We start from the raw sequence: 25,000 nt of genomic DNA on the forward strand, positions 1-25,000 counted from the left end.
AAAGTTTTGTAATCAATCAGAAATATCAAGCAGGAGAAAGTGTTTTACATTTTTCCCATCATGCACTATAAGGATTTCAATGGGTGCATTTTTGATTTTGTTACAGTGTTTGGACATTTTTCGTAATATCCACAATGTTCAGTGAGCAGATTGTGTTATGTGTGATCGTGTGTGTCGACTTTTATGTTGTATTTTGTTTTGCACCATGACTAGGGAAGGTTGTTTGGATTGTGCCATATAAGTCAATGCTGTGCTTTGGTGTCTAAACACGTTCAAGGGTCAATAATTTGAGTAACTCACGTTGTCCGCAAGATGGCAGCAAATATGTAGCATTTATATGCTACATAGCAGGGGTGTCCAAACTTTTAGACCTGGGGGCCACATTGGGCTAAAAAAAAATGTGGCCAGGGGCCAAACACGTGTACATATTCTTTATTAATATGATGGCTATATAATTAATATAATGGATATTATTTTGTGAAAGTTTGACTCCGACCTTGACTTTTATGTCGCATTTTGTTTTGCACCATGACTAGGGAAGGTTGTTTGGATTGTGCCATATAAGTGAATGCTGTGCTTTGGTGTCTAAATACGTTCAAGGGTCAATGATTTGAGTAACTCATGTTGTCCGCAAGATGGCAGCAAATATGTAGCATTCATATGCTACATAGCAGGGGTGTCCAAACTCTTAGACCTGGGGGCCACATTGGGCTAAAAAAAAATGTGGCCAGGGGCCAAATACGTGTACATATTATATATTAATATGATGGCTATATAATGGATATTATTTTGTGAAAGTTTGACTCCGACCTTGACTTTTATGTCGCATTTTGTTTTGCACCATGACTAGGGAAGGTTGTTTGGATTGTGCCATATAAGTGAATGCTGTGCTTTGGTGTCTAAATACGTTCAAGGGTCAATGATTTGAGTAACTCACGTTGTCCGCAAGATGGCAGCAAATATGTAGCATTCATATGCTACATAGCAGGGGTGTCCAAACTTTTTGACCTGGGGGCCACATTGGGCTAAAAAAAAAATGTGGCCAGGGGCCAAATACGTGTACATATTATATATTAATATGATGGCTATATAATTAATACAATGGATATTATTTTGGGAAAGTTTGACTCCGACCTTGACTTTTATGTCGCATTTTGTTTTGCACTATGACTAGGGAAGGTTGTTTGGATTGTGCCATATAAGTCAATGCTGTGCTTTGGTGTCTAAATACGTTCAAGGGTCAATAATTTGAGTAACTCACGTTGTCCGCAAGATGGCAGCAAATATGTAGCATTCATATGCTACATAGCAGGGGTGTCCAAACTTTTAGACCTGGGGGCCACATTGGGCTAAAAAAATGTGGCCAGGGGCCAAACACGTGTACATATTCTTTATTAATATGATGGCTATATAATTAATATAATGGATATTATTTTGTGAAAGTTTGACTCCGACCGTGACTTTTATGTCGCATTTTGTTTTGCACTATGACTAGGGAAGGTTGTTTAGATTGTGCCATATAAGTCAATGCTGTGCTTTGACGTCTAAATACGTTCAAGGGTCAATGATTTGAGTAACTCACGTTGTCCAAAAGATGGCAGCAAATATGTAGCATTCATATGCTACATAGCAGGAGTGTCCAAACTTTTTGACCTGGGGGCCACATTGGGCTAAAAAAATGTGGCCAGGGGCCAAACACGTGTGCATATTGTTTATTAATATGATTTGCTATATAATTAATATAATGGATATTATTTTGTGAAAGTTTGACTCCGACCTTGACTTTTATGTCGCATTTTGTTTTGCACCATGACTAGGGAAGGTTGTTTGGATTGTGCCATATAAGTCAATGCTGTGCTTTGGTGTCTAAAAACGTTCAAGGGTCAATGATTTGAGTAACTCACGTTGTCCGCAAGATGGCAGCAAATATGTAGAATTCATATGCTACATAGCAGGGGTTTCCAAACTTTTAGACCTGGGGGCCACATTGGGCTAAAAAAAATGTGGCCAAGGGCCAAACACGTGTACATATTCTTTATTAATATGATTTGCTATATAATTAATATAATGGATATTATTTTGTGAAAGTTTGACTCCGACCTTGACTTTTATGTCGCATTTTGTTTTGCACCATGACTAGGGAAGGTTGTTTGGATTGTGCCATATAAGTGAATGCTGTGCTTTGGTGTCTAAATACGTTCAAGGGTCAATGATTTGAGTAACTCATGTTGTCCGCAAGATGGCAGCAAATATGTAGCATTCATATGCTACATAGCAGGGGTGTCCAAACTCTTAGACCTGGGGGCCACATTGGGCTAAAAAAAAATGTGGCCAGGGGCCAAATACGTGTACATATTATATATTAATATGATGGCTATATAATGGATATTATTTTGTGAAAGTTTGACTCCGACCTTGACTTTTATGTCGCATTTTGTTTTGCACCATGACTAGGGAAGGTTGTTTGGATTGTGCCATATAAGTCAATGCTGTGCTTTGACGTCTAAATACGTTCAAGGGTCAATGATTTGAGTAACTCACGTTGTCCAAAAGATGGCAGCAAATATGTAGCATTCAAAGACCACCTGGTAGTTAAGGTGTTGAACTCATGACGTCAAGTGGGCCAAAATTGACGACGTTGTACTTTGGACACCCTCTGTTAAATTAAAGAGGACCGATGATGCAAAACCAACTTTCTTAGCTATCTTAAAAAAATGTTTGCAACATCGATTCGTCTTTAATAATAATGTATGCAACATTGATCATTTTGTCGACATGTTCATCTCCCACGCAGAGCAGTGTGCCGGAAAAAAACAAGATACAAAATACGTTACATCCTGTCCGACTGCGCTAACAACAAAAGATTCCGAGATGAATTGCTTTCGTATTTACTGTTAATATATTTCACTTGAAGAAACAATATGTGACTCTTAAACTGTGGTAAATATTTGATACATTTTTTAAATACGGTGTTTTATTTTCCTATATTCAAACACAGTGTTACTGTTCAAACAGTGTGTCATGTTACAGTGGCCAAACTATTAAATATACTTGTTAAATAAAACCTCTGCCTTGTCTTTTTATTGAATACTCGGGCCTCCTACGCTACTGTGTTTTAACGTTGGTTATTATGGCGGTACTTTGAGAGCCAAGTGTTTTCTGAGGTGGTACCAGGTACTTATTCGGGTGTTACCATTTAGTGGTCAATTGTACGGAATATTTACTGTACTGTGCAATCTACTAATAAAAGGAAGGCAATCAAACCACTGCCTTAGTGTAATTTGCAGTGATGGAATGTTGCAATTGCACCACACTAATTTTGGAGTACCGTATTTTCCGCACTATTAGCCGCACCTAAAAACCACAAATTTACTCAAAAGCTGACAGTGCGGCTTTTAACCCTGTGCGCTTTATATATGGATAAATATTAAGATTCATTTTCATAAAGTTTCGGTCTCGTAACTACGGTAAACAGCCGCCATCTTTTTTCCCGGTAGAACAGGAAGCGCTTCTTCTTCTACGCAAGCAACCGCCAAGGTAAGCACCCGCCCCCATAGAACAGGAAGCGCTTCTTCTTCTACTGTAAGCAACCACCCGCCCGCGTAGAAGAAGAAAAAGCGCGCGGATATCACCGTACGTTTCATTTCCTTTGTGTGTTTACATCTGTAAAGACCACAAAATGGCTCCTACTAAACGACAGGGATCCGGTTCATGAAAAGACGCAATCTCTCCATCCGCACACGGATTACTATTTCACAGCAACTGATATTCCTGTGAACCGCACTGTGGATACAACGGGAGCACGTACGGTGAATATTCGCACCACAGGGAATGAGAAGTCATCCTTCACTGTGGTTCTAGCTTGCCATGCTAATGGCCAGAAACTTCCGCCCATGGTAATATTCAAAAGGAAGACCTTGCCAAAAGAGACCTTTCCAGCCGGCGTCATCATAAAAGCTAACTCGAAGGGATGGATGAAGAAAAGATGAGCGAGTGGTTAAGGGAAGTTTAAGTTTACGCAAAGAGGCCGGGTGGCTTTCTTCACGCAGCTCCGTCCATGTTGATATACGATTCCATGCGCGCCCACATCACGCTGGTTTTAATATATTATTAAAGTTTGACTGACCTATTTGACTGTTTTTTTGACATTCCTTTAGCGCAGTTAGATGCGGCTTACAACACGGGGCGTCTTATAGGTGGACAAAGTTTTGAAATATGCCGTTCATTGAAGGCGCGGCTTATAACCCAGGGCGCCTTATGGTGCGGAAAATACGGTACTTATTGGGGTGTTACCATTTAGTGGTCAATTGTACGGAATATGTACTGCACTGTGCAATCTACTAATAAAAGGAAGGCAATCAAACCACTGCCTTGGTGTAATTTGCAGTGATGGAATGTTGCAATTGCACCACACTAATTTTGGAGTAGAATAACTTTAGAGGCACACACCAACGAGTGTTCTGGACCAGCAGATGAACTCCCTTGCCTTGCAGTTAAGTAGAGAACAGACGGGATCTTATGTCAGGGATAATCCACAGCGAGCTGTGAGGTACAAAGGAGTGCCGGACTAATTAACGCTGACGCTGACACTTGCGATTCATCTTAATGGATTCAAATAGACGTCGATAAAAACACTTGGGAGCCTAATCTTCAATACTTTTAGGCAAGCAGCTACTCGACGTGTGTTCCGTGTCCAAGGCCTTGTTCCCACTGCAGGTCAATTCCCAATTTTTTTTGCCCATATGCCACCTGGATCAGATTTTTTCAAGTGAGTGTGAACAGTGCAAGTTAGAGATACGCGGATAGGCAATTATTTCATCCGCAACCGCATCAGAAAGTCGTCAACCATCCGCCATCCACCCGATGTAACATTTGATCAGACCTGCACCCGCCCGCCATCCGCCCGCACCCGCCCGTTGTTATATATCTAATATAGACGATGCAAGGCATTAGTGAGGCATACCTGCCAACTACTCCGGTTTTCCCGTAATTCGTACGGTTTTCATCAACCTATTCCGGGTTACGGTTGCAGTGATAAAAAATACGTTTTTTCATTAATTAAAAAAAAAAAAAAGGGTGAAAACTACGCGAATTGCACCTTGTGCAGACAAGATTTTTCGATCGGACACGGAGGAATTAGCGATGTAAAAGACCATGTTGGGACAAAAAAACACAAGTCTAATGCCGTTGCTAGCGATACAAGTGGAAAACTTTCAACGTTTTTCGTCGCCCAAACAGATTCTTTGGATGTGATAAATGCCGAAGTTTTATTTACGGAGGCAATAATTGAGCATGGACTTCCAATCGCACTGGCTGATCACATGGGACAGTTAAATGTTTGTAATGCAACCTTTAAAAATCATTACGCGGTGATCGCGGTCCCAAAAATAAACTTTTCTTGCATGATAATGTCCAGAAAAACTCGCTTTATATTACTATAGAGTCCTTTTAACGAATGAGTTTGATGGTTTATCACAAACCTTAAATGAAAGAAGTCCTTTGTTCTCCTGCACCATGCATGCACTTTGGCCTTGCTTCGTGTTTGGTGCGCAATCCTGTCGGCTGTATTTCACAGCAGTCTTTGACAACTTGAAGTGGCATACAACATTTAAAACAAAGGGGTTATAGGAACAATCACTTTCAGTGTTTTATGCCACTTCAAGTAAACTTATCATAAAGTTACCATATCATTTTTGCAGTATGATCAATATGATAGAATAAATTTGGATTTTAGCCACAAAAAGGTAATGACACCAATGTTATCTATTGGAATTGTTTAGTACTGTTATACTGTTAAAAGTGTTTATACTATTTATGCTTTCAAGTCCAAGTTGAAGAAATCTTGTTAAATGTTGACAGCATAACTACCAAAATACAGAAGTATGTCCTTAATATTTTTGCAGTGCTATTTCTGTTGAAAAGTTAAAATGATTACATTAGAGATGTGATGTGCCACTTTTCAAGTGTCTGATGGCTTAAATTAATTTTCATTAATTTTTCATATTTTGAATTCTTTTGAAAGGCTTACAAAAAAACTACATTTGAATTGTAATTCCATGCTATTGACAGGACTATTAATTTTAATGAAGTTAGCTTACCATGTTTACAGTATGATAATTGTGATAGAAATGTGAATTTTAGGCACAGAATATTTTATACAATTGAACAAGGCAGTAGATTATACAAGCTTGGACAGAAAGTTAATAATGACACCAATTTTTTTTTTAATGGAATTGTTTAGTACTGTTTTACCATTTGTTTACTGAAAAAGTGTTTATACTGTTTATACTTTCAATTAACAAATTGAAGTCTTGTGAAAGGTTGACAGGATAACTGGCATTAACTGTCAAAATAATTTCAAACTATTGAAGTTATCTTACAGAATAAACATGTCAATCAACCCATATGATTTTTGCTGTAATATTTTTGTTTTGAAAAGTCACTGTGACTGATAGAAAAGTGATGGTTTTAGCAACATTTTAACCTGTCTGAATGCTAATAATCATTTTGCGTCGGGGGGCGAAGCCCTGAACCCTCCACCAGGACTTTGTCCTGGACCTACCGGGGCCTGCGTCCCTTGGACCCTGGCTACTAGGTTTTTCTGATTTCAAAAGTTGGCAGGTATGGTGAGGTTATAAAGCTTTTGCCTGTTAAAGAAAGGAGACTGATCCAATGCAGCACAGACATTCGCGTGCCACGCTGTCACGACCCAGACGCATAATAAAATGCATAATAAAGAAGGAAAAAAACATATATAAGTTGCATTTTTGGGGGGAAATGTATTTGATAAAAGCCAACACCAAGAATAGACATTTGAAAGGCAATTTAAAATAAATAAAGAATAGTGAACAACAGGCTGAATAAGTGTACGTTATATGAGGCATAAATAACCAACTGGTATGTTAACGTAACATATTATGGTAAGAGTCATTCAAATAACTATAACATATAGAACATGCTATACGTTTACCAAACAATCTGTCACTCCTAATCGCTAAATCCCATGAAATCTTATACGTCTAGTCTCTTACGTGAATGAGATAAATAATATTATTTCATATTTTACGCTAATGTGTTAATAATTTCACACATAAGTCGCTCCTGAGTATAAGTCGCACCCCCGGCCAAACTATGAAAAAAACTGCGACTTGTAGTCCGGAAAATACGGTAGTTGACAACGGAGCAGAAAAACAGGTGAAAATAAAATGTTTTAGGAACTGCTCGCCCAAACACCGCTATTCAAGCAGACGTCGAGACTGCGAGAACCAAAATACTTGTCCTTTTCCTTCCTAATCTTCTATGCGCAACAATTCCGTTCAGAAAATGTTGACTTTGATCGCATAAAATCCTTGAAATTGCCACAAATGTGCCAGTACTGAGAGCGACTGAAGTGGAAGCCTTGTTTACTTCCGTATACACTGCAGTGCGTGCCAAGTCATGACGTCATGTCCGCATGCGGTTCGCATTGCATTCACATTAAAAATCAAAAAAATTTTTTGTAATGTGCACTGCCACTACACTGCAAAAAGTCAGTGTTCAAAAACAAGAAAAACATATAAAAAAAATGAGGTGTATTTTATTTGAACTAAGCAAAATTATCTGCCAATAGAACAAGAAAATGTGGCTTGTCAAGACTTTCCAAAACAAGTCAAATTAGCTAACCTCAATGAACCCAAAAATACCTGATATGATTGACAGCCTAAGGCTTACGAGGCACATTTTTTATTTCAACTTAAAAACGTATGAGCCTATGCCTAGAACATAGGCTATGTGTTTATCTTTATTTTCCTGCCTGTTGTTGACAATGGAGATTGTCTGATATTTTGTCATGGCTGCAGATCAATCAATAAAGGTTCATCTTTGTCGCGAAATTGTTCACTGCTTCACTGTGCACCCCGCCCTCGTCCCTATTTGAGCATTATAACGTTAACAAGTTAATATTCATTGAAATAAATTCAGAACTTTTTTTTTACCTAACGAAAATATAGGCCTAGTCTTTCTAAAACATTTTTTTAACTTCTTAAAAGCATCGTTCTGCTTGCTGCAACTGCGCACACAAAGTGTGAGGATGGAACGCACTCCTGATCTGAGGGCATTGGCAACAATAGTCAACACTTTCTTAATGGAAATGACAATAAGACTATAATAGTGATAAATAATATTATCACGCATTAATATCTCTTAGCCACGAATGCGTGGCCAAGAGATATTAATGCGTGGCACGCATTGAATGTCTCTGCTCCATTGGATCAGTCTCCTTTCTTTAACAGGCAAAAGCTTTATAACCTCACTAATGCCTTGCATCGTCTATATTAGATATATAACAACGGGCGGGTGGCGGGCGGGTGTGGTTTTGATAAAATGTTGGTTCGGGGATGGTTGACGACTTTTGTGATGCGGTTGCGGATGAAATAATTGCCTATCCGCGCATCTCTAAGAGTTAAACTTGCACTGCAAAAAGTCAGTGTTCAAAAACAAGGAAAAAAATACAAAAATGAGGGGTATTTTATTTGAACTAAGCAAAATTATCTGCAAATAGAACAAGAAAATTTGGCTTGTCAAGACTATCCAAAACAAGTCAAATTAGCTAACCTCAATGAACCCAAAAATACCTTAAAATAAGTATATTCTCACTAATAACAAGTGCACTTTTCTTGGTAGAAAAAAAAGAGATGTTGAAAAATATTCTTAAATGAAGTAAATGCTAGTGCCATTATCTTGACATAATGATATGCGCTCGGCATTACATTTCTTGGAACCAGCAAACTTATACTAAAAACTAATTTATTGTTCTTAATGGAAAGGCAACAAGGCAAGCGCTTGTTACTCTCGGGGTCTCCTAGCCGCTCAGGCAAATCAAATGGTCTAAAAATGCATTTTTCCATCGACAACATGACATCATCGCGCCAAGTGCGTGCTCTTTCAGTCAATTAGTGCACATACATACAGCCCGGCCCCCGGCCAAATTTTTTTTAATTGTAATTTTGAAGAATTTATCTGAATGTGCATGAACTATTTCTGTTCAAAATAGTTAGAAATGTCAAATGTTTAAATATTAACTGTCAGTTTACTGTACTGTGCCAACTGTACTACTATATGAGTACCTATTTTCTATTGTTTCATTGAAAATAAAACAGCAAAGTCCATTTGGCTGTCATCTGTTTTAATTATGAGACACAATTGTGTCAAAGTCATGATTTTTTTTTTCATGCTTGAAATAAGAAATGATTACTTTAAAAAAGTAGTTTTATACTTGTGAGTGTTGATGACACAGCTTTGCAACAGTTGATATTCTAGTTTCAAGCATGTTTTACTCAATATAGGTCATCAAATCTCAGCAACAAGCTGTAATATCTTACTGAGATCATTTAGGACCCTTAAAACAAGTAAAACACTCGAACATAAAATCTGCTTAGTGAGAAGAATTATCTTATCAGACAGAAAATTAGCAAATATCACCCTTATTTGAGATATTTCATCTTACTTAGATTTCACTTTTTGCAGTGTAAAAATTGACCAAAAACAGAGCTTAAAAGCAACATTATTCTGGAAATAACCATATTTATAAAATCCCTGCTTTTGGAACTCCAGCTGTTCATTATTAGAACAAAAGTCCCCTTTTTCAGTCCCCAAAACACTCACAATAATGAATATGAATAATGATGACAATAAAAATGAATACAATTCTGGCTCACCTGATAAGCAGATCTCGCAGGCTGGCAAACTCACAATGTTCCACATTTTCAACTGTGAAAAAGGACACAATTCAATGTATTAGTAAATGCATTGAATATTATATCATGTGTAAACAATTCATTGACTGTTAATACAACATATCTTAAAGCAATTGAGGCAAAATAGACTTTTTATTACAGCAAAAGTCAGTCCTGCAGTTCAAAATCTTAAATACACAATTTTGCTTAAAATTTTCTGCTAATCTAGCGGTAACAAGTAGAAAGATCAAAAGAAAGTAGACAATTAATAATTGACTGATTTAATTAATTTTTTTTAAATCCTCACATTAAAGCAATGTAGTCAAATTCTCCTACCTAAAATGAATTGTTAACGTTATAATGCTCAAATAGGGACGAGGGCGGGGTGCACAGTGAAACAGTGAACAATTTTGCGACAAAGATGAACCTTTATTGATTGATCTGCAGCCATGACAAAATATCAGACAATCTCCATTGTCAACGACAGGCAGGAAAATAAAGATAAACACATAGCCTATATTCTAGGCATAGGCTCATACGTTTTTAAGTTGAAATAAAAAAATAAATAAAAAATGTGCCTCGTAAGCCTTAGGCTGTCAATCACGCGCACAAACTTAAATTATACAATAACATATGTATGTCATCCCTATTTAAACAAAAATAAATTAAATAAATAATAATAATAAATTAAAGCTGCAAGCAGCGTTGGTCGGGCCCGCGTATTTGGCAGGTGCTAGTCCTAAGTGTCCCAATACTTTTGTCTACTTTTAGTCTGAAGTATCCCAAGACTTTTGTCTAGTGTACCTACCTTGTCTGCATTGTGTGGGCACGTTGGTGCTTCCTGCTTTTAAGCAGCCATCTTAAAAAAACAGCACCGCAGGAGCATCAGTGCAGCGGGTCTTTGAAGGGTCATAAAATCAAAACCGGAGCAGGTATTAAAAATCCCATCAATACTTTTAATCACAAGGGTTTAATCTCTCTCCTGTGTTAGTTTGAAGGCGAAACGACAAACGCGCTCAGAGGAGATAGATTTTGAAGGAAGGTGACCGGTTTTAACAAAAATTTTGTTTTGAAGGGGGAATAGAAAACTTCCTGTTGATTTTTGCTGGGGGTTGTCAATTTATGAAATGTAGGTCTAAGTGAGACCTACATAGAGGCTTTTGTTTCATGTCTCTCCGACCTTCCCAGTGGGAGTTACAGGCAGTTTTGTAATTTTTTTCATCCGAGGAGCAGTTTTTTGTGTGTTTTATTAAAAAATTGCTGTAGAGCACAATTTTTAGATTTGGGGTTAGGTTTTTTCATTAGATCACAGTTTTAGCCAGTCCTGATGTGTGTGTTAAGTTCGGTGAGTTTTGAAGCATGTTAAGGGGGTCAAATTACAGCTCAAAAAGGCAAAAGTGACTGTTTTTAGTACTTTTTTGTCTTGAAGGGGGAATTGCCAACTTCCTGTTGATTTTAGCCCGAGAATGTACCATTATGAAAGTTAGGTCTGAGTCAGACCTACATAGAGGATTTTGTTTCATGTCTTTCCGACCTTCCTAGTGGGAGTTACAGGCAGTCTAGTTTTTTTTTTCCCTAGGGGGCGCTAGAGCGCAATTTTGATTTTTGCAGTTTGGTTTTTTTATTAAAAGACAATTTTCGCAGGTCCTGATGTGTGGGTCAAATATGGTGAGTTTTGAAGCATGTTAAGTGGGTCAAATTAGTGCTCGAAGAGGCGGCGGAAGAATAATAAAGAATAAAACGAACGAATAACAATAGGTCCTTATGTCCCATTGCATAAGGACTCCCTTCGGGAGTCCTTTTGCAATGGGCCATTGCGGGCCCTAATTACCTGCAACTTATTGGCCAAGGCAAATAGCTGAAGGGGGGAAATCAAACCCATCAGACTGCACTTTATCATCAAACTTGAATTATAATGAAAATAGACGGTCGCGACAAACAAAGCAGGCTAAATAGCCTTACATTGTCGCCAATCGGAGATGCGCTTCACTTGAAAGCGAGGCCAAATAATTAACACACAGTAGTATATCTCGAATAGAAAAAAAACACAATAAACAACGCAATTGCCTTAATTCCTTTGCATTGTAGTGCGCCCAAACAACACGTAACCATCAAAATTATTCAGCTGACCGAACTCAATATAGGTTAGACATGGGATTATTTGGTATAGCCTATAGGTAACGTAGACTAATTCGTTTAACATATCCAACCGTATGTCTACTTACTCTTTTTTTTTTGTTAGCACTATGCAGGAATAAAATGGCATCTACAGTGCCAGGATTCAGGCGAGAGCGCCTGGCCTCTAAAATGCGCCCTGCTCCGCTGAAGGAGCGCTCACTTGCGCCACTTGTTGCTGGGACGCATAGGATTCTCTTGGCAAGGTGTTGTAATCGTGGGAATGATTGTCCTTGTTTCCCCCAAAAGGAAAGTAGATTTTCCTCTGCTGATCGTAGCCAGCATTGCTATCATCCTGAATTACAACCTCATAAAAACGAGTCCACGCTGAACTTTTCTGGTCTTTTTTTCCCCCTGGTCTTTAGTATTCCCTTTTTTAGTTTGTCGCGTACCACGTTTGCTGCCGGCGTTGCCATCTTTTTTTTTCTTCTTCTTCTGTTGTGTTGTGCTGCAGTGCCTGATGAATAATTGCCTATTTCATAGAGTGCTGCTCGTTTTTCGTATGTGGGTAACAACATTTAACTATGTATATATATTTCCGAATTGGTTCAACCGCCACCCGCCCGAATCTATTTAAAACATACTTGCCAACCCTCCCGGATTTTCCGGGAGACTCCCGAAATTCAGGCGGAGCTGGAAGCCACGCCCCCTCCAGCTCCATGCGCACCTGAGTGACGTGTCAACAGCCTGTATTCACGTCCGCTTTCCCACAATATAAACAGCGTGCCTGCCCAATCACGTTATAACTGTAGAATGATGGAGGGCGAGTTCTTGGTTTCTTATGTGGGTTTATTGTTAGGCCGTTTCATTAACGTCCTCCCAGCACAACAACAACAGCAGTCATGTTTTATTCTACCGTAAAGCAGTTCAACTGTCGTAAACAGCAATGTTGATGTAATATATTGAGTTGGAGGCAATAACCAGGCGAGGTGATGAAGTACGCCTCTTTACTGTAGACTTCAGAACAGACTCAACACACTTGACGTAAGGTGCGCAACACCACGTAAATCGTTGGCCAACCAAAAAGTAACCCCAGTACGCTATAGCCAACATTCACCAGGAGATGGCAACAGACAAACATAGATCACTCTATTACATTCCTCCCCTTTTAGAATTGTAGAAGTTACTCAAAATAAATAAACAACCCAACCAAAAAATGCAGCAGCTCAATTAAAAAATTACTTAAGCCACATTCTTTTTTTTTTTTTTTTTTTAGTACTGAACTCTTAACCCTCATTTGTAAACAATAACATGCTTATTATACAAATAGTATTTGTACACCTTTAACACAGATTTTTATACTGTCTTCAGAGATTCAGTTTTTTTGGTGGTACTCGAAACCTTTCTGGGTACCTGCGAAAGGGTGTTAGAAAAATAGTGACAGAGAATAGAACAAGGATGGACAATTCAACCCTCAACTCAACAATGAGTAGATGAGTGTTATGTGTGTGTATATGTGTAAATAAATGAACACTGAAATTCAAGTATTTATTTTATTTATATATATATATATATATATATATATATGTATATATATATATATATAGCTAGAATTCACTGAAAGTCAAGTATTTCTTATATATATATATATATATGTATATATATATATATATATATATATATATATGTATGTGTGGGAAAAAAATCACAAGACTATTTCATCTCTACAGGCCTGTTTCATGAGGGGGGGTACCCTCAATCATCAGGAGATTTCCTGATGATTGAGGGTACCCCCCCTCATGAAACAGGCCTGTAGAGATGAAATAGTCTTGTGATTTTTTTCCCACACATACATATATTGCGCTCTACTACGGTATCGAGCACTATTTTTTGGATAACCTTATTAAGACATATATATATATATATGTATAATATACATATATATTTATATATATATATATATATAAAATAATATATGTAAATAAATGAACACTGAAATTCAAGTATTTCTTTTATATATATATATATATATATATATATATATATAAATATAAACTGTATATATATAATAACATAAATACATATATAGCTAGAATTCACTGAAAGTCAAGTATTTCTTATATATATATATATATATATATATATAAACTGTATATATATAATAACATAAATATATATAGCTAGAATTCACTGAAAGTCAAGTATTTCTTATATACATATATATAAATAAAATATACATATATATATATATATATATACATATATATATATATACATATATATATATATATATGTATGAAATACTTGACTTGGTGAATTCTAGCTGTAAATATACTCCTCCCCTCTTAGCCACGCCCCCGCCCCACCCCGACCACGCCCCCCCCACCCCCCACCTATCGAAATCGGAGGTCTCAAGGTTGGCAAGTATGATTTAAAATCTATTTTTTTCGTTATGTCACCCGCCCGACCCGCGGATTATCCGCGGACTCCGCGGTTGTGTCCGCAAACCGCGCATCTCTACAACCCTGACCCTCACCGCTTACGTATGAAGACCCAGCAGTAGTTGATATGACAGTCGTCCTCCTTGTGACGGTGAACAGGTGACTTCTTCAGAGAAGTTGGGGGTTATTCGTTGATCAATAACACGCTCATGTCAAAAAGGGTATTGCATTTTTGTCCTCACCTTCAATTATTCCCCACTTTGTTTTACGGCCCAACACCTTGTTTCCATTCACCTGGTGCTCCTTGTCGGTCCCCACCACAGCGAAGGGAATGCTCTCCTGGATGCACGATACAAAAAAAACACGTCTCACTCGAGTTCATTTCAGGAATTGAGAGTGAAAACTTGTCACGCTTGCAGAAACAATTCCCTTTCATCACACATTCCTTGCCAGAGCTGTGAATTATGAATTAAATGACACGTCTTTATTATACACACACATATCATCGTGGCTGCTGCCGGTTTGACTTTTGGATCATTTTGAGTCTTCGAATTTCATTTCTATTTATCACCTGCTGTGCCCTCCTCACAGAACCCAATGCTGAACCTGGGGGGGATCGTACCTTCTCCATCGCTGCCCCCACCCTCTGGAAGTCTCTCCTCCTTTCCATCCGCTCATGTCATAATCCCACAATGTACAAACCCCGTTTCCATTTGAGTTGGGAAATTGTGTTAGATGTAAATATAAACGGAATACAATGATTTGCAAATCCTTTTCAACCCATATTCAATTGAATGCACTACAAAGACAACATATTTGATGTTCAAACTCATAAACTTGATTTTTTTTTTTGCAAATAATAATTAACTTTGAATTTCATGGCTGCAACACGTGCCAAAGTAGTTGGGAAAGGGCATGTTCACCACTGTGTTACATGGCCTTTCCTTTTAACAACACTCAGTAAACGTTTGGGAACTGAGGAGACACATTTTTGAAGCTTCTCAGGTGGAATTCTTTCCCATTCTTGCTTGATGTACAGCTTAAGTTGTTCAACAGTCCGGGGGTCTCCGTTGTGCTATTTTAGGCTTCATAATGCGCCACACATTTTCAATGGGAGACAGGTCTGGACTACAGGCAGGCCAGTCTAGTACCCGCACTCTTTTACTATGAAGCCACGTTGATGTAACACGTGGCTTGGCATTGTCTTGCTGAAATAAGCAGGGGCGTCCATGCTTGGATGGCAACATATGTTGCTTCAAAACCTGTATGTACCTTTCAGCATTAATAGTGCCTTCACAGATGTGTAAGTTACCCATGTCTTGGATACTAATACACCCCCATACCATCACAGATGCTGGCTTTTTAACTTTGCGCCTATAACAATCCGGATGGTTCTTTTCCTCTTTGGTCCGGAGGACACAACGTCCACAGTTTCCAAAAACAATTTGAAATGTGGACTCGTCAGACCACAAAACACTTTTCCACTTTGTATCAGTCCATCTTAGATGAGCTCAGGCCCAGCGAAGCCGACGGCGTTTCTGGGTGTTGTTGATAAACGGTTTTCGCCTTGCATAGGAGAGTTTTAACTTGCACTTACAGATGTAGCGACCAACTGTAGTTACTGACAGTGGGTTTCTGAAGTGTTCTTGAGCCCATGTGGTGATATCTTTTACTCAGTACAGCCTGAGGGATCAAAGGTCACGGGCTTAGCTGCTTACGTGCAGTGATTTCTCCAGATTCTCTGAACCCTTTGATGATATTACGAACCATAGATGGTGAAATCACTCAATTCCTTGCAATAGCTGGTCGAGAAAGGTTTTTCTTAAACTGTTCAACAATTTGCTCACGCATTTGTTGACAAAGTGGTGACCCTCGCCCCATCCTTGTTTGTGAATGACTGAGCATTTCATGGAATCTACTTTTATACCCAATCATGGCACCCACCTGTTCCCAATTTGCCTGTTCACCTGTGGGATGTTCCAAATAAGTGTTTGATGAGCATTCCTCAACTTTATCAGTATTTATTGCCACCTTTCCCAACTTCTTTGTCACGTGTTGCTGGCATCAAATTCTAAAGTTAATGATTATTTGCAAAATGAACATCAAATATGTTGTCTTTGTAGCATATTCAACTGAATATGGGTTGAAAAGGATTTGCAAATCATTGTATTCCGTTTATATTTACATCTAACACAATTTCCCAACTCATATGGAAATGGGGTTTGTATTTCAGTTTCACAAATTCTTGAATAAATTCACAAGGATGTCAACGTGGAGTTATTGAGTCTGTTTAGCTGATTGGAGAACTAGCTCCCGCAGCTCATGGGTCCTTGGCGTTGACTTCTGTTTTGTTCCATCAGCCGTTTTACTGCCGTGTTACAGACACCATTTGGAAACGATTGACGCATGTAAACAAACATTTACAGAATTTTTCTGTGTAAATAATTCATTTCGCAACATATATATTTGCGGGTTATAGTCCGGTAAGGTTATTATATACAAAAATGTAGTAGTAGGTGCGGAAAACACGGTAGTAATTCTTTCTAAAAGGCAAGATGAATATAAAACGTAAATAAGCAAATGCATAAGGATTTGACAGTTTTTCTACAGTTTAAACACAAGTGATCTGAACCCTTGGCTGAACCCTTGACAGTCTTAAGGGACGCACTATGAACAAAAGCTCGGCCAATGAACCTGATTCGATTTAGAGTAAACAAAACGTAACCGCGCCATTACCCTCAGCCTGTCGTTGAGAAAGCGCTCCTCTGGATCCTCGTCATACTCTTTCTGGGGATAAACACAAATTCCGTTGGCGGCCAAGTCTTGCCTTATCTGGGAGTGGGTTAAAGGTAAAACACGGGTCAGTTTGAGGCTCCAATGTGTTTGTGTGAACAGGTTGTCCTCACCCTCTCTTTGAACTCCTGTCGTTCCTCAATGGTGAGTGTGTCCGCTTTGGCGATGACAGGCACGATGCTCACTATCGTTCCCAATCTCTTCATGAACTCCACGTCGATTGGGCGTAACCTGCAAATATGTCACACCTGTGGTCAGTTTGGACACTTGTAAATGAGTGAGAGATGTGGTCTGTGCTGTCAGTGACCAGTGCTGGGACTAACGCGTTACAAAGTATTTTTTATATTCAGTAACTCAGTTACCGTTACTACGTGATGCGTTATTGCGTTATTTTTTATGTAGTATCGGCTAGAAACTGAGAAGATCTGAGTGTGTTTTATTGGAGCGCTGCGGAAGAGGCGCGCCGCCAGCTGTCTGTGTGTACGTGTGTGTGTGGGAGGGGGCGTGTCTGTGTTTACTAACAAGACATGGCGAAGCCCGAAGCCGAGTTTCTTAACATGGAGATATTCTCACTACTTTTCTTTTGTCGACCACAAAGAAAAGAACATTTTAGTTAAATGTAAGTTGTGTCTTGGATCAAAGATCCTATCCTAGCAATTCAAATCTGCTGAAACAGCTACAAAAGCAACATGCTTCGACGAAGCTAGTAAAGAGAGACACACTTCACCTCCTAAGCAACAGCGGCTGGATTTTAACGAGGCACTGCGCACTGAAGGTACACACACTCTGTCAATTCTCTTATATACTCTTTCATTCTAGACTTCTAGAGTGTTTGATTATCACATCACTCTAAATGTATAGACTTTAAAGTTCACAAACATAAAGAGGGATGCTAGTGGGCCAGGCCAATCTTTCCTTATCTCTAAACTAAAACTGGGGAAATGTGTAAAGTATTCTGGGCTTCAGACATGATTTTATTTCAGAATTCCTTGAGAGAAAAAAATAGTTTTGTCAATTTGTACTGGCCTGAAACAAATTGGCCCTTTGAAACATATCTTTGTCTTTGTGTGTTGTATGTAGACCACATTGCTTAGCAGAGTTCAGTGATGCAAATGCATGTCAAGTTGATCAACAGATTGTATTATTCTCCAGTGCAATAACAGTACTGAAATGAAGGCCAAAAGGGCATTAAAGGGGGCCTTAAAAAAAAATAAAAAAAATAAAATAATAATATATATATATATATATATATTTTTTTTTTTTTTTCTGTGAAAAGTAACTATTTAGTTACTTATATATATATATATATATATATATATTTAGTTACTTATATATATATATATATATATATATATATATATATATATATATATATATATATATATATATATATATATATATATATATATATATATATATATATAAGTAACTAAAGAGTTACTTTTCACAGTAACGTATTACTTTTTGGTGTAAGTAACCGAGTGACTTTTGAAATAAAGTAACTAGTAACTGTAACTAGTTACTGGTTTGGTTTTCAGTAACTAACCCAACACTGTCAGTGACACAATGTGATTACAAAACATTATATAATTGTGTCCCATTTTTAAAGGGGATCTTAACTTGTTTGGGGGAATTTAGCCTATTATTCACAATTTCTATGTAAGACAAGAACACACTTGTTTTTCTTTCTTTCTTTTTTTGCATTCTAAATCGTAAATAACAAATGTCAGCTAACAATGTAGTCAATGAGAGCTCTTCTTTTCCGCCCACAAAGCCCTCTAAATAATCATACAAAAACCGCCAACAATACTCCATTTACATCTCAAGACCTGAATATTAACCGAGTATTTTTATTATAAGCGCGAACACATACAATTAGAGATGTCCGATAATGGCTTTTTTGCAAACATCCGATATTGTCCAACTCTTAATTACCGATTCCGATATCAACCGATACCGATATATACAGTCGTGGAATTAACACATTATTATGCCTAATTTTGTTGTGATGCCCCGCTGGATGCATTAAACAATGTAACAAGGTTTTCCAAAATAAATCAACTCAAGTTATTGAAAAAAAGTGCCAACATGGCACTGCCATATTTATTATTGAAGTCACAAAGTGCATTATTTTTTTTTTAACATGCCTCAAAACAGCAGCTTGGAATTTGGGACATGCTCTCCCTGAGAGAGCATGAGGAGGTTGAGGTGGGCGGGGTTGAGGTGGAGGGGGGTAGGGGGTAGCGGGTAGCGGGGGGTGTATATTGTAACGTCCCGGAAGAGTTAGTGCTGCAAGGGCTTCTGGGTATTTGTTCTGTTGTGTTTATGTTGTGTTACGGTGCGGATGTTCTCCCGAAATGTGTTTGTCATTCTTGTTTGGTGTGGGTTCACAGTGTGGCGCATATTTGTAACAGTGTTAAACTTGTTTATACGGCCACCCTCAGTGTGACCTGTATGGCTGTTGACCAAGTATGAATTGCATTCGCTTGTGTGTGTGAACAGCCGTAGATATTATGTGACTGGGCCGGCACGCAAAGGCAGTGCCTTTAAGGTTTATTGGCGCTCTGTACTTCTCCCTACGTTAAAAAGTCATGAATTTTACTTTATGAAACCGATACTGATAATTTTGAAACCGATCATTTCCGATATTACATTTTAAAGCATTTATCGGCCGATAATATCGGCAGTCTGATATTATCGGACATCTCTAGTTCTAACTAATATCTGTCAGTAGACTCACTATGGAAGCACTAAAAACTACAGGGGACGGGGAGAAGACGCTGTCTGAGTGGAGCCACGTAAATAAGACCGCCCACAAAACGGCGCATCCTGAAGAGAGGGTCAGAAAGCGGCTTGAAGGGGAAAATTTAATATGAGACCAGCCAGCATGGACGAATAGAACAGACAAGTCCTTGTATTGTCTGCTCGCGGAAAACAAACATCCTAATCTACGATTTGACTCCCTCGAATGGCCTTGACGCTGTGAACAACAAGAACAGGCTCTTCTGAAAACACCCTCGAGGACACCTCAATGATGGACGCTTTTGACCTCCCTCCCTCATCAACGACACCTGGAGTCGAACTTGCTTTCATGCAGGTCGGCCTCAGTCTATGAACATTACATCATCACACCCAAGACAATGGGCACATACACACACACCCCCACCCTCCCCCATCCCACGCCTTCACCACCGCTTGATTCCCCTTCGGGGTGATGGACGGCTGGCAGTGCTTCATAGCAGCAGTTGACCTCCAGGGCCCCAACTCCCCGCCCCTCTGTTGAGAGTTGTCGTGATTAAATGTAACGTGTTTATGTGTGGTTTTTTCCCACTCCAGACTAGGCCCCCTTAGGAGCCCAGTCTAGATTGTATTTTTTTACTCATCTTCTTCCCCACCCTTTTCTTATCTTACCTTTGGCAACCCATCAGCGTTCCTGTTCTGTAACCCTGTACACTGTTTGTTTTGTCTAATCTTGAACGGGTTTGTGCTGAAAACATAGTTTCGTTGTACTTGTGCAATGACAATAAAGTCCTATCCTATTAATGCGCCTTATAATCCGGTGCGCCTTTTGTATGAATAGACCCACTCATCGGCACCTTATAATTCGGTTGGCACTATGGTCCGAAAAATACGGTAAATTGATTGACAAAATCTTACGCAAACAAAAATCGAAAGCCTGTTCATGGTATCGGATGAAAGAGATGCATGCAACATGTTCTGACCTGTGTCCAGTCGCGGCCAGGAAGTAGATGCAGCAGTGGACTCTGGTGTCTGGTATTCTCCTCTTGCGGTTGACATGCAGCTCTTCCCTCAAATAATTCTCATACTGCTCGTTGATGTATTCCACGATGGGCTCCCAACTTTGGAAAGAGCAACAGAAAGTAGAAATAAAACAGATTAGTCAGATTCTAAAAAAAAACCCTGCAATGATTGAAAGGCTGTCAACCACGACTTAACATCCGATAGATTTTGTAGAATTTTCCGAAAGCTTTGTTGTCAAGGACACAACTTATGCTTATGGCTCAACAGAGCCAGTGCCATCATCAAGGACAGCACCCACCCTGGCTCTGACCTGTTCCACCTGCTGCCCTCTGGGAAGCGCTACAGGTGCATTAAAACCAAAACAAACAGGCTAAAGAACAGCTTCTTCCCCAGGGCCATAACCATCCTGAACGGACTGCCCCATTGTCCCTCATAACTGCCTTCTCTTCGGTGCAATAACCCATTCCACCAACCACCCTGTTTTTGTTTTGTTTTTTCATGTATATATTCATTCACATTCACTTCTACATTTTTTATATTTCTATATATTTGCACAATGTTTTTCTTTTTCTAGCATGCACACATCGCACTGTATGGAATGGCCTCAATCTCGTTACCTTGCGTAATGACAATAAAGCTGATTCTGATTCTGATTCTGATATATGTGTTTTTAAAGATCAGTATTCGTGTGAACATGGTCTTAATGCACTGCTTCCCCATTAATTTCTGTTGCACCCTCCCAGGAAGACACCAAATTGCGGCCACTTTTTCCAACTCTTTGCGAGGTTTATGATCAATTCTTAATCTATCCATCCATCTTCTTCCGCTTATCCGAGGTCGGGTCGCGGGGGCAGCAGCCTAAGCAGAGAAGCCCAGACTTCCCTCTCCCCAGCAACTTCGTCCAGCTCTTCCTGTGGGACCCCGAGGCGTTCCCAGGGCCAGCCGGGAGACATAGTCTTCCCAACGTGTCTTGGGTCTTCCCCGCGGCCTCCTACCGGTCGGACGTGCCCTAAACACCTTCCTAGGGAGGCGTTCGGGTGGCATCCTGACCAGATGCCCGAACCACCTCATCTGGCTCCTCTCCATGTGGAGGAGCAGCGGCTTTACTTTGAGTCCCCCTGGATGGCAGAGCTTCTCACCCTATCTCTAAGGGAGAGCCCCGCCACCCGGCGGAGGAAACTCATTTCGGCCGCTTGTACCCGTGATCTTGTCCTTTCGGTCATAACCCAAAGCTCATGACCATAGGTGAGGATGGGAACGTAGATCGACCGGTAAATTGAGAGCTTTGCCTTCCGGCTCAGCTCCTTCTTCACCACAACGGATCGATACAGCGTCCGCATTACTGAAGACGCCGCACCGATCCGCCTGTCTATCTCACGATCCACTCTTCCCTCACTCGTGAACAAGACTCCGAGGTACTTGAACTCCTCCACTTGGGGCCAAGATCTCCTCCCCAACCCGGAGATGGCACTCCACCCTTTTCCGGGCGAGAACCATGGACTTGGAGGTGCTGATTCTCATCCCAGTCGCTTCACACTCGGCTGCGAACCGATCCAGTGAGAGCTGAAGATCCTGGCCAGATGAAGCAATCAGGAGCACATCATCTGCAAAAAGCAGAGACCTAATCCTGCAGCCACCAAACCGGATCCCCTCAACGCCTTGACTGTGCCTAGAAATTCTGTCCATAAAAGTTATGAACAGAATCGGTGACAAAGGGCAGCCTTGGCGGAGTCCAACCCTCACTGGAAACGTGTCCGACTTACTGCCGGCAATGCGGACCAAGCTCTGGCACTGAGCATACAGGGAGCGGACTGCCACAATTCTTAATCTATACAGGAAAATATAAACATCCTTTCTGTTGGCATCCCAGTGAGAGCAGACATTGTACAGTAAGTGTTTGTTTTATTATGTTAGTGGTTTGTATATCTTGTTCAGCACTTAGCAATATTCTGCTTATTAGCAATAGACCTGCTCAGTGGCCTAGTGGTTAGAGTGTCCGCCTGGAGATCGGTAGGTCGTGAGTTCAAACCCCGGCTGAGTCATACCAAAGACTATAAAAATGGGACCCATTAAAAATCATAAGTCGTCATGGAAACTAAAACAAACAAGGGTGCACAAAAACAGGGACTAATGGAGTCTTAAAACTAACAGAAAATAACAAAAACATGATCCAGACCACAGATCATGACAGAGACCCCCCTTAAGGACAGATGTCCAAAAAACAAAAACAAAAAACAAGTCTAATCTGTTTGGCACACAGCTTCTAAAACTTGGAGCTCATCCTCTGTATATTCTGTTATGATCCGCTGCCCGGATCATAGTTTGTTTATGTTTTCGAGTCACGTGTGATTTCAGCACCTTGAGTTTTGTTTGTTTCAGTTGCCATGACAGCAGATTGCTTACACCTGCCTCTGGTTAGTGTTCGGGACGCGCACCTGTTGCCCAGGCGCTAATCAGAGGGCTATTTAGTAGAGATGCGCGGATAGGCAATTATTTCATCCGCAACCGCATCAGAAAGTCGTCAACCATCCGCCATCCACCCGATGTAACATTTGATCAGAACCGCATCCGCCCGCACCCGCCCGTTGTTATATATCTAATATAGACGATGCAAGGCATTAGTGAGGTTATAAAGCTTTTGCCTGTTAAAGAAAGGAGACTGATCCAATGCAGTGCTGACATTCGCGTGCCACGCTGTCACGACCCAGACGCACACCAGTGCGCAATCATATGGGAGCCGCGCTGAGCGCACCTCCAAGCGCGTCTCGCTGCCGGCGATGGCCGGGTATATGGGCCCGACGCTCCAGCGCCATCCATTTTCAGGGCTAGTTGATTCGGCAGGTGGGTTGTTACACACTCCTTAGCGGGTTCCGACTTCCATGGCCACCGTCCAGCTGCTGTCTATATCAACCAGGGTGAGCCCCACCCCTTACGCGCCCCCGGCAATGGGGGTGGCGGGCAGGTAAGCTGCGCGGGCGGTGCGCGCGGAGTGACCCCTGTTACGAGCCCCCGGCCACGGGGGTGGCGGGCAGGTAAGCTGCTTACCTGCTGCGCGTGACGCCGGCCGCGGCGAAGGCGGACGAGGCGGGGTGTCGGTGCGGTGGGCGCGGTGGTGACCCTGGATGTGCGTCGGGCCCTTCTCGCGGATCGCCTCAGCTACGGCTCCCGGTGGGGCCCTCTCGGGGGAAGGGGCCTCGGTCCCGGACCCCGGCGAGGCGTCCCTTCTCCGCTCCGTAAAAGTGTCCATCTCTTTTTTTTTTTTTCTTCTGTTGTGGCATATGCAGCAGGTGCCTGCTCGTTTTTCGTATGTGGGTAACAACATTTAACTATGTATATATATTTCCGAATTGGTTTAACTGCCACCCGCCTGAATCTATTTAAAATCTAATTTTTTTTTATTTCAACCACCCGACCCGACCCGCGGATAAAATCAAATTTTTTTTAATTTCATCCGCCCGATCCGCGGATAATCCGCGGTTGTGCCCGCAAACCGCGCATCTCTACTATTTAGTCTTTGCCCTGGCTTCACTCGGTCTGGCTTCCTAGTTTGCTTGATGCAACAATTGACGACGTTTGTTTCCTGCTCTTTACCTGCTAGTTTACACGCTAGGCTATTTTGCTTGCTAGCTCCCACGCTAGCCCCTTCGTTTTTGTCTTTTGTGCTATGAGCACGTTTTTGTTTATTCTGTCTGATTTATTACTCAATAAATCATTTTCCTACCTGCACGCTGTGTCCGAAGCCGTCTGCATTCCTGGGAGAACAACACCCGCATCCCGATACGACCAGGTCGTCACATATTCAGGCTCAAAAAAATATAAGGTTCTGGATCACCATTTGTCCCAAAGTAGTCTTTGTTGTTTGAGTAGTAGGTTTGTTGAAGAAAGCATTTTGCACCCCCTCCTACTCTACGCCGCAACTAAAAATAGTATAATTTGTCCATAAAATTGTTGTAAGTACACCTCTGCATAACATTGTATCCTTACAAACAATAAACAAACAAACAAAAAAAAGACAACACAGAATAACATTGTTATTTAGCATACAATACTCAAAGTACATCAATTTCCCTGAAATTTCACAAAATATTTGATTTTGATTCAAACTATAAACATTTTTTTGGACCAACCTGAACCATTTGATACTGAAAAATAAACTAAAATAAAATCAATCAATAA

General features: G+C 40.3%; 1 protein-coding gene across 3 annotated transcripts in view; it reads right to left on the bottom strand.

Moving 5' to 3' along the window:
* septin12 (septin 12) overlaps positions 1 to 25,000 on the bottom strand; it is a 244,464-nt gene that overhangs the window by 2,468 nt on the left and 216,996 nt on the right. For all 3 annotated transcript variants that reach the window (XM_061973802.1, XM_061973804.2, XM_061973803.1), the window contains 5 exons: positions 20,785 to 20,922; positions 17,176 to 17,293; positions 17,006 to 17,101; positions 14,512 to 14,608; positions 9,696 to 9,747 (listed from right to left, as the gene is read on the bottom strand). In XM_061973802.1, coding sequence (XP_061829786.1) covers positions 9,696 to 9,747; positions 14,512 to 14,608; positions 17,006 to 17,101; positions 17,176 to 17,293; positions 20,785 to 20,922 — 501 coding nt within the window. The remainder of the gene's footprint in view (positions 1 to 9,695; positions 9,748 to 14,511; positions 14,609 to 17,005; positions 17,102 to 17,175; positions 17,294 to 20,784; positions 20,923 to 25,000) is intronic.

Source organism: Nerophis lumbriciformis, linkage group LG22 (assembly GCF_033978685.3).
Source record: "Nerophis lumbriciformis linkage group LG22, RoL_Nlum_v2.1, whole genome shotgun sequence".
NCBI classification, from domain to species: domain Eukaryota; kingdom Metazoa; phylum Chordata; class Actinopteri; order Syngnathiformes; family Syngnathidae; genus Nerophis; species Nerophis lumbriciformis.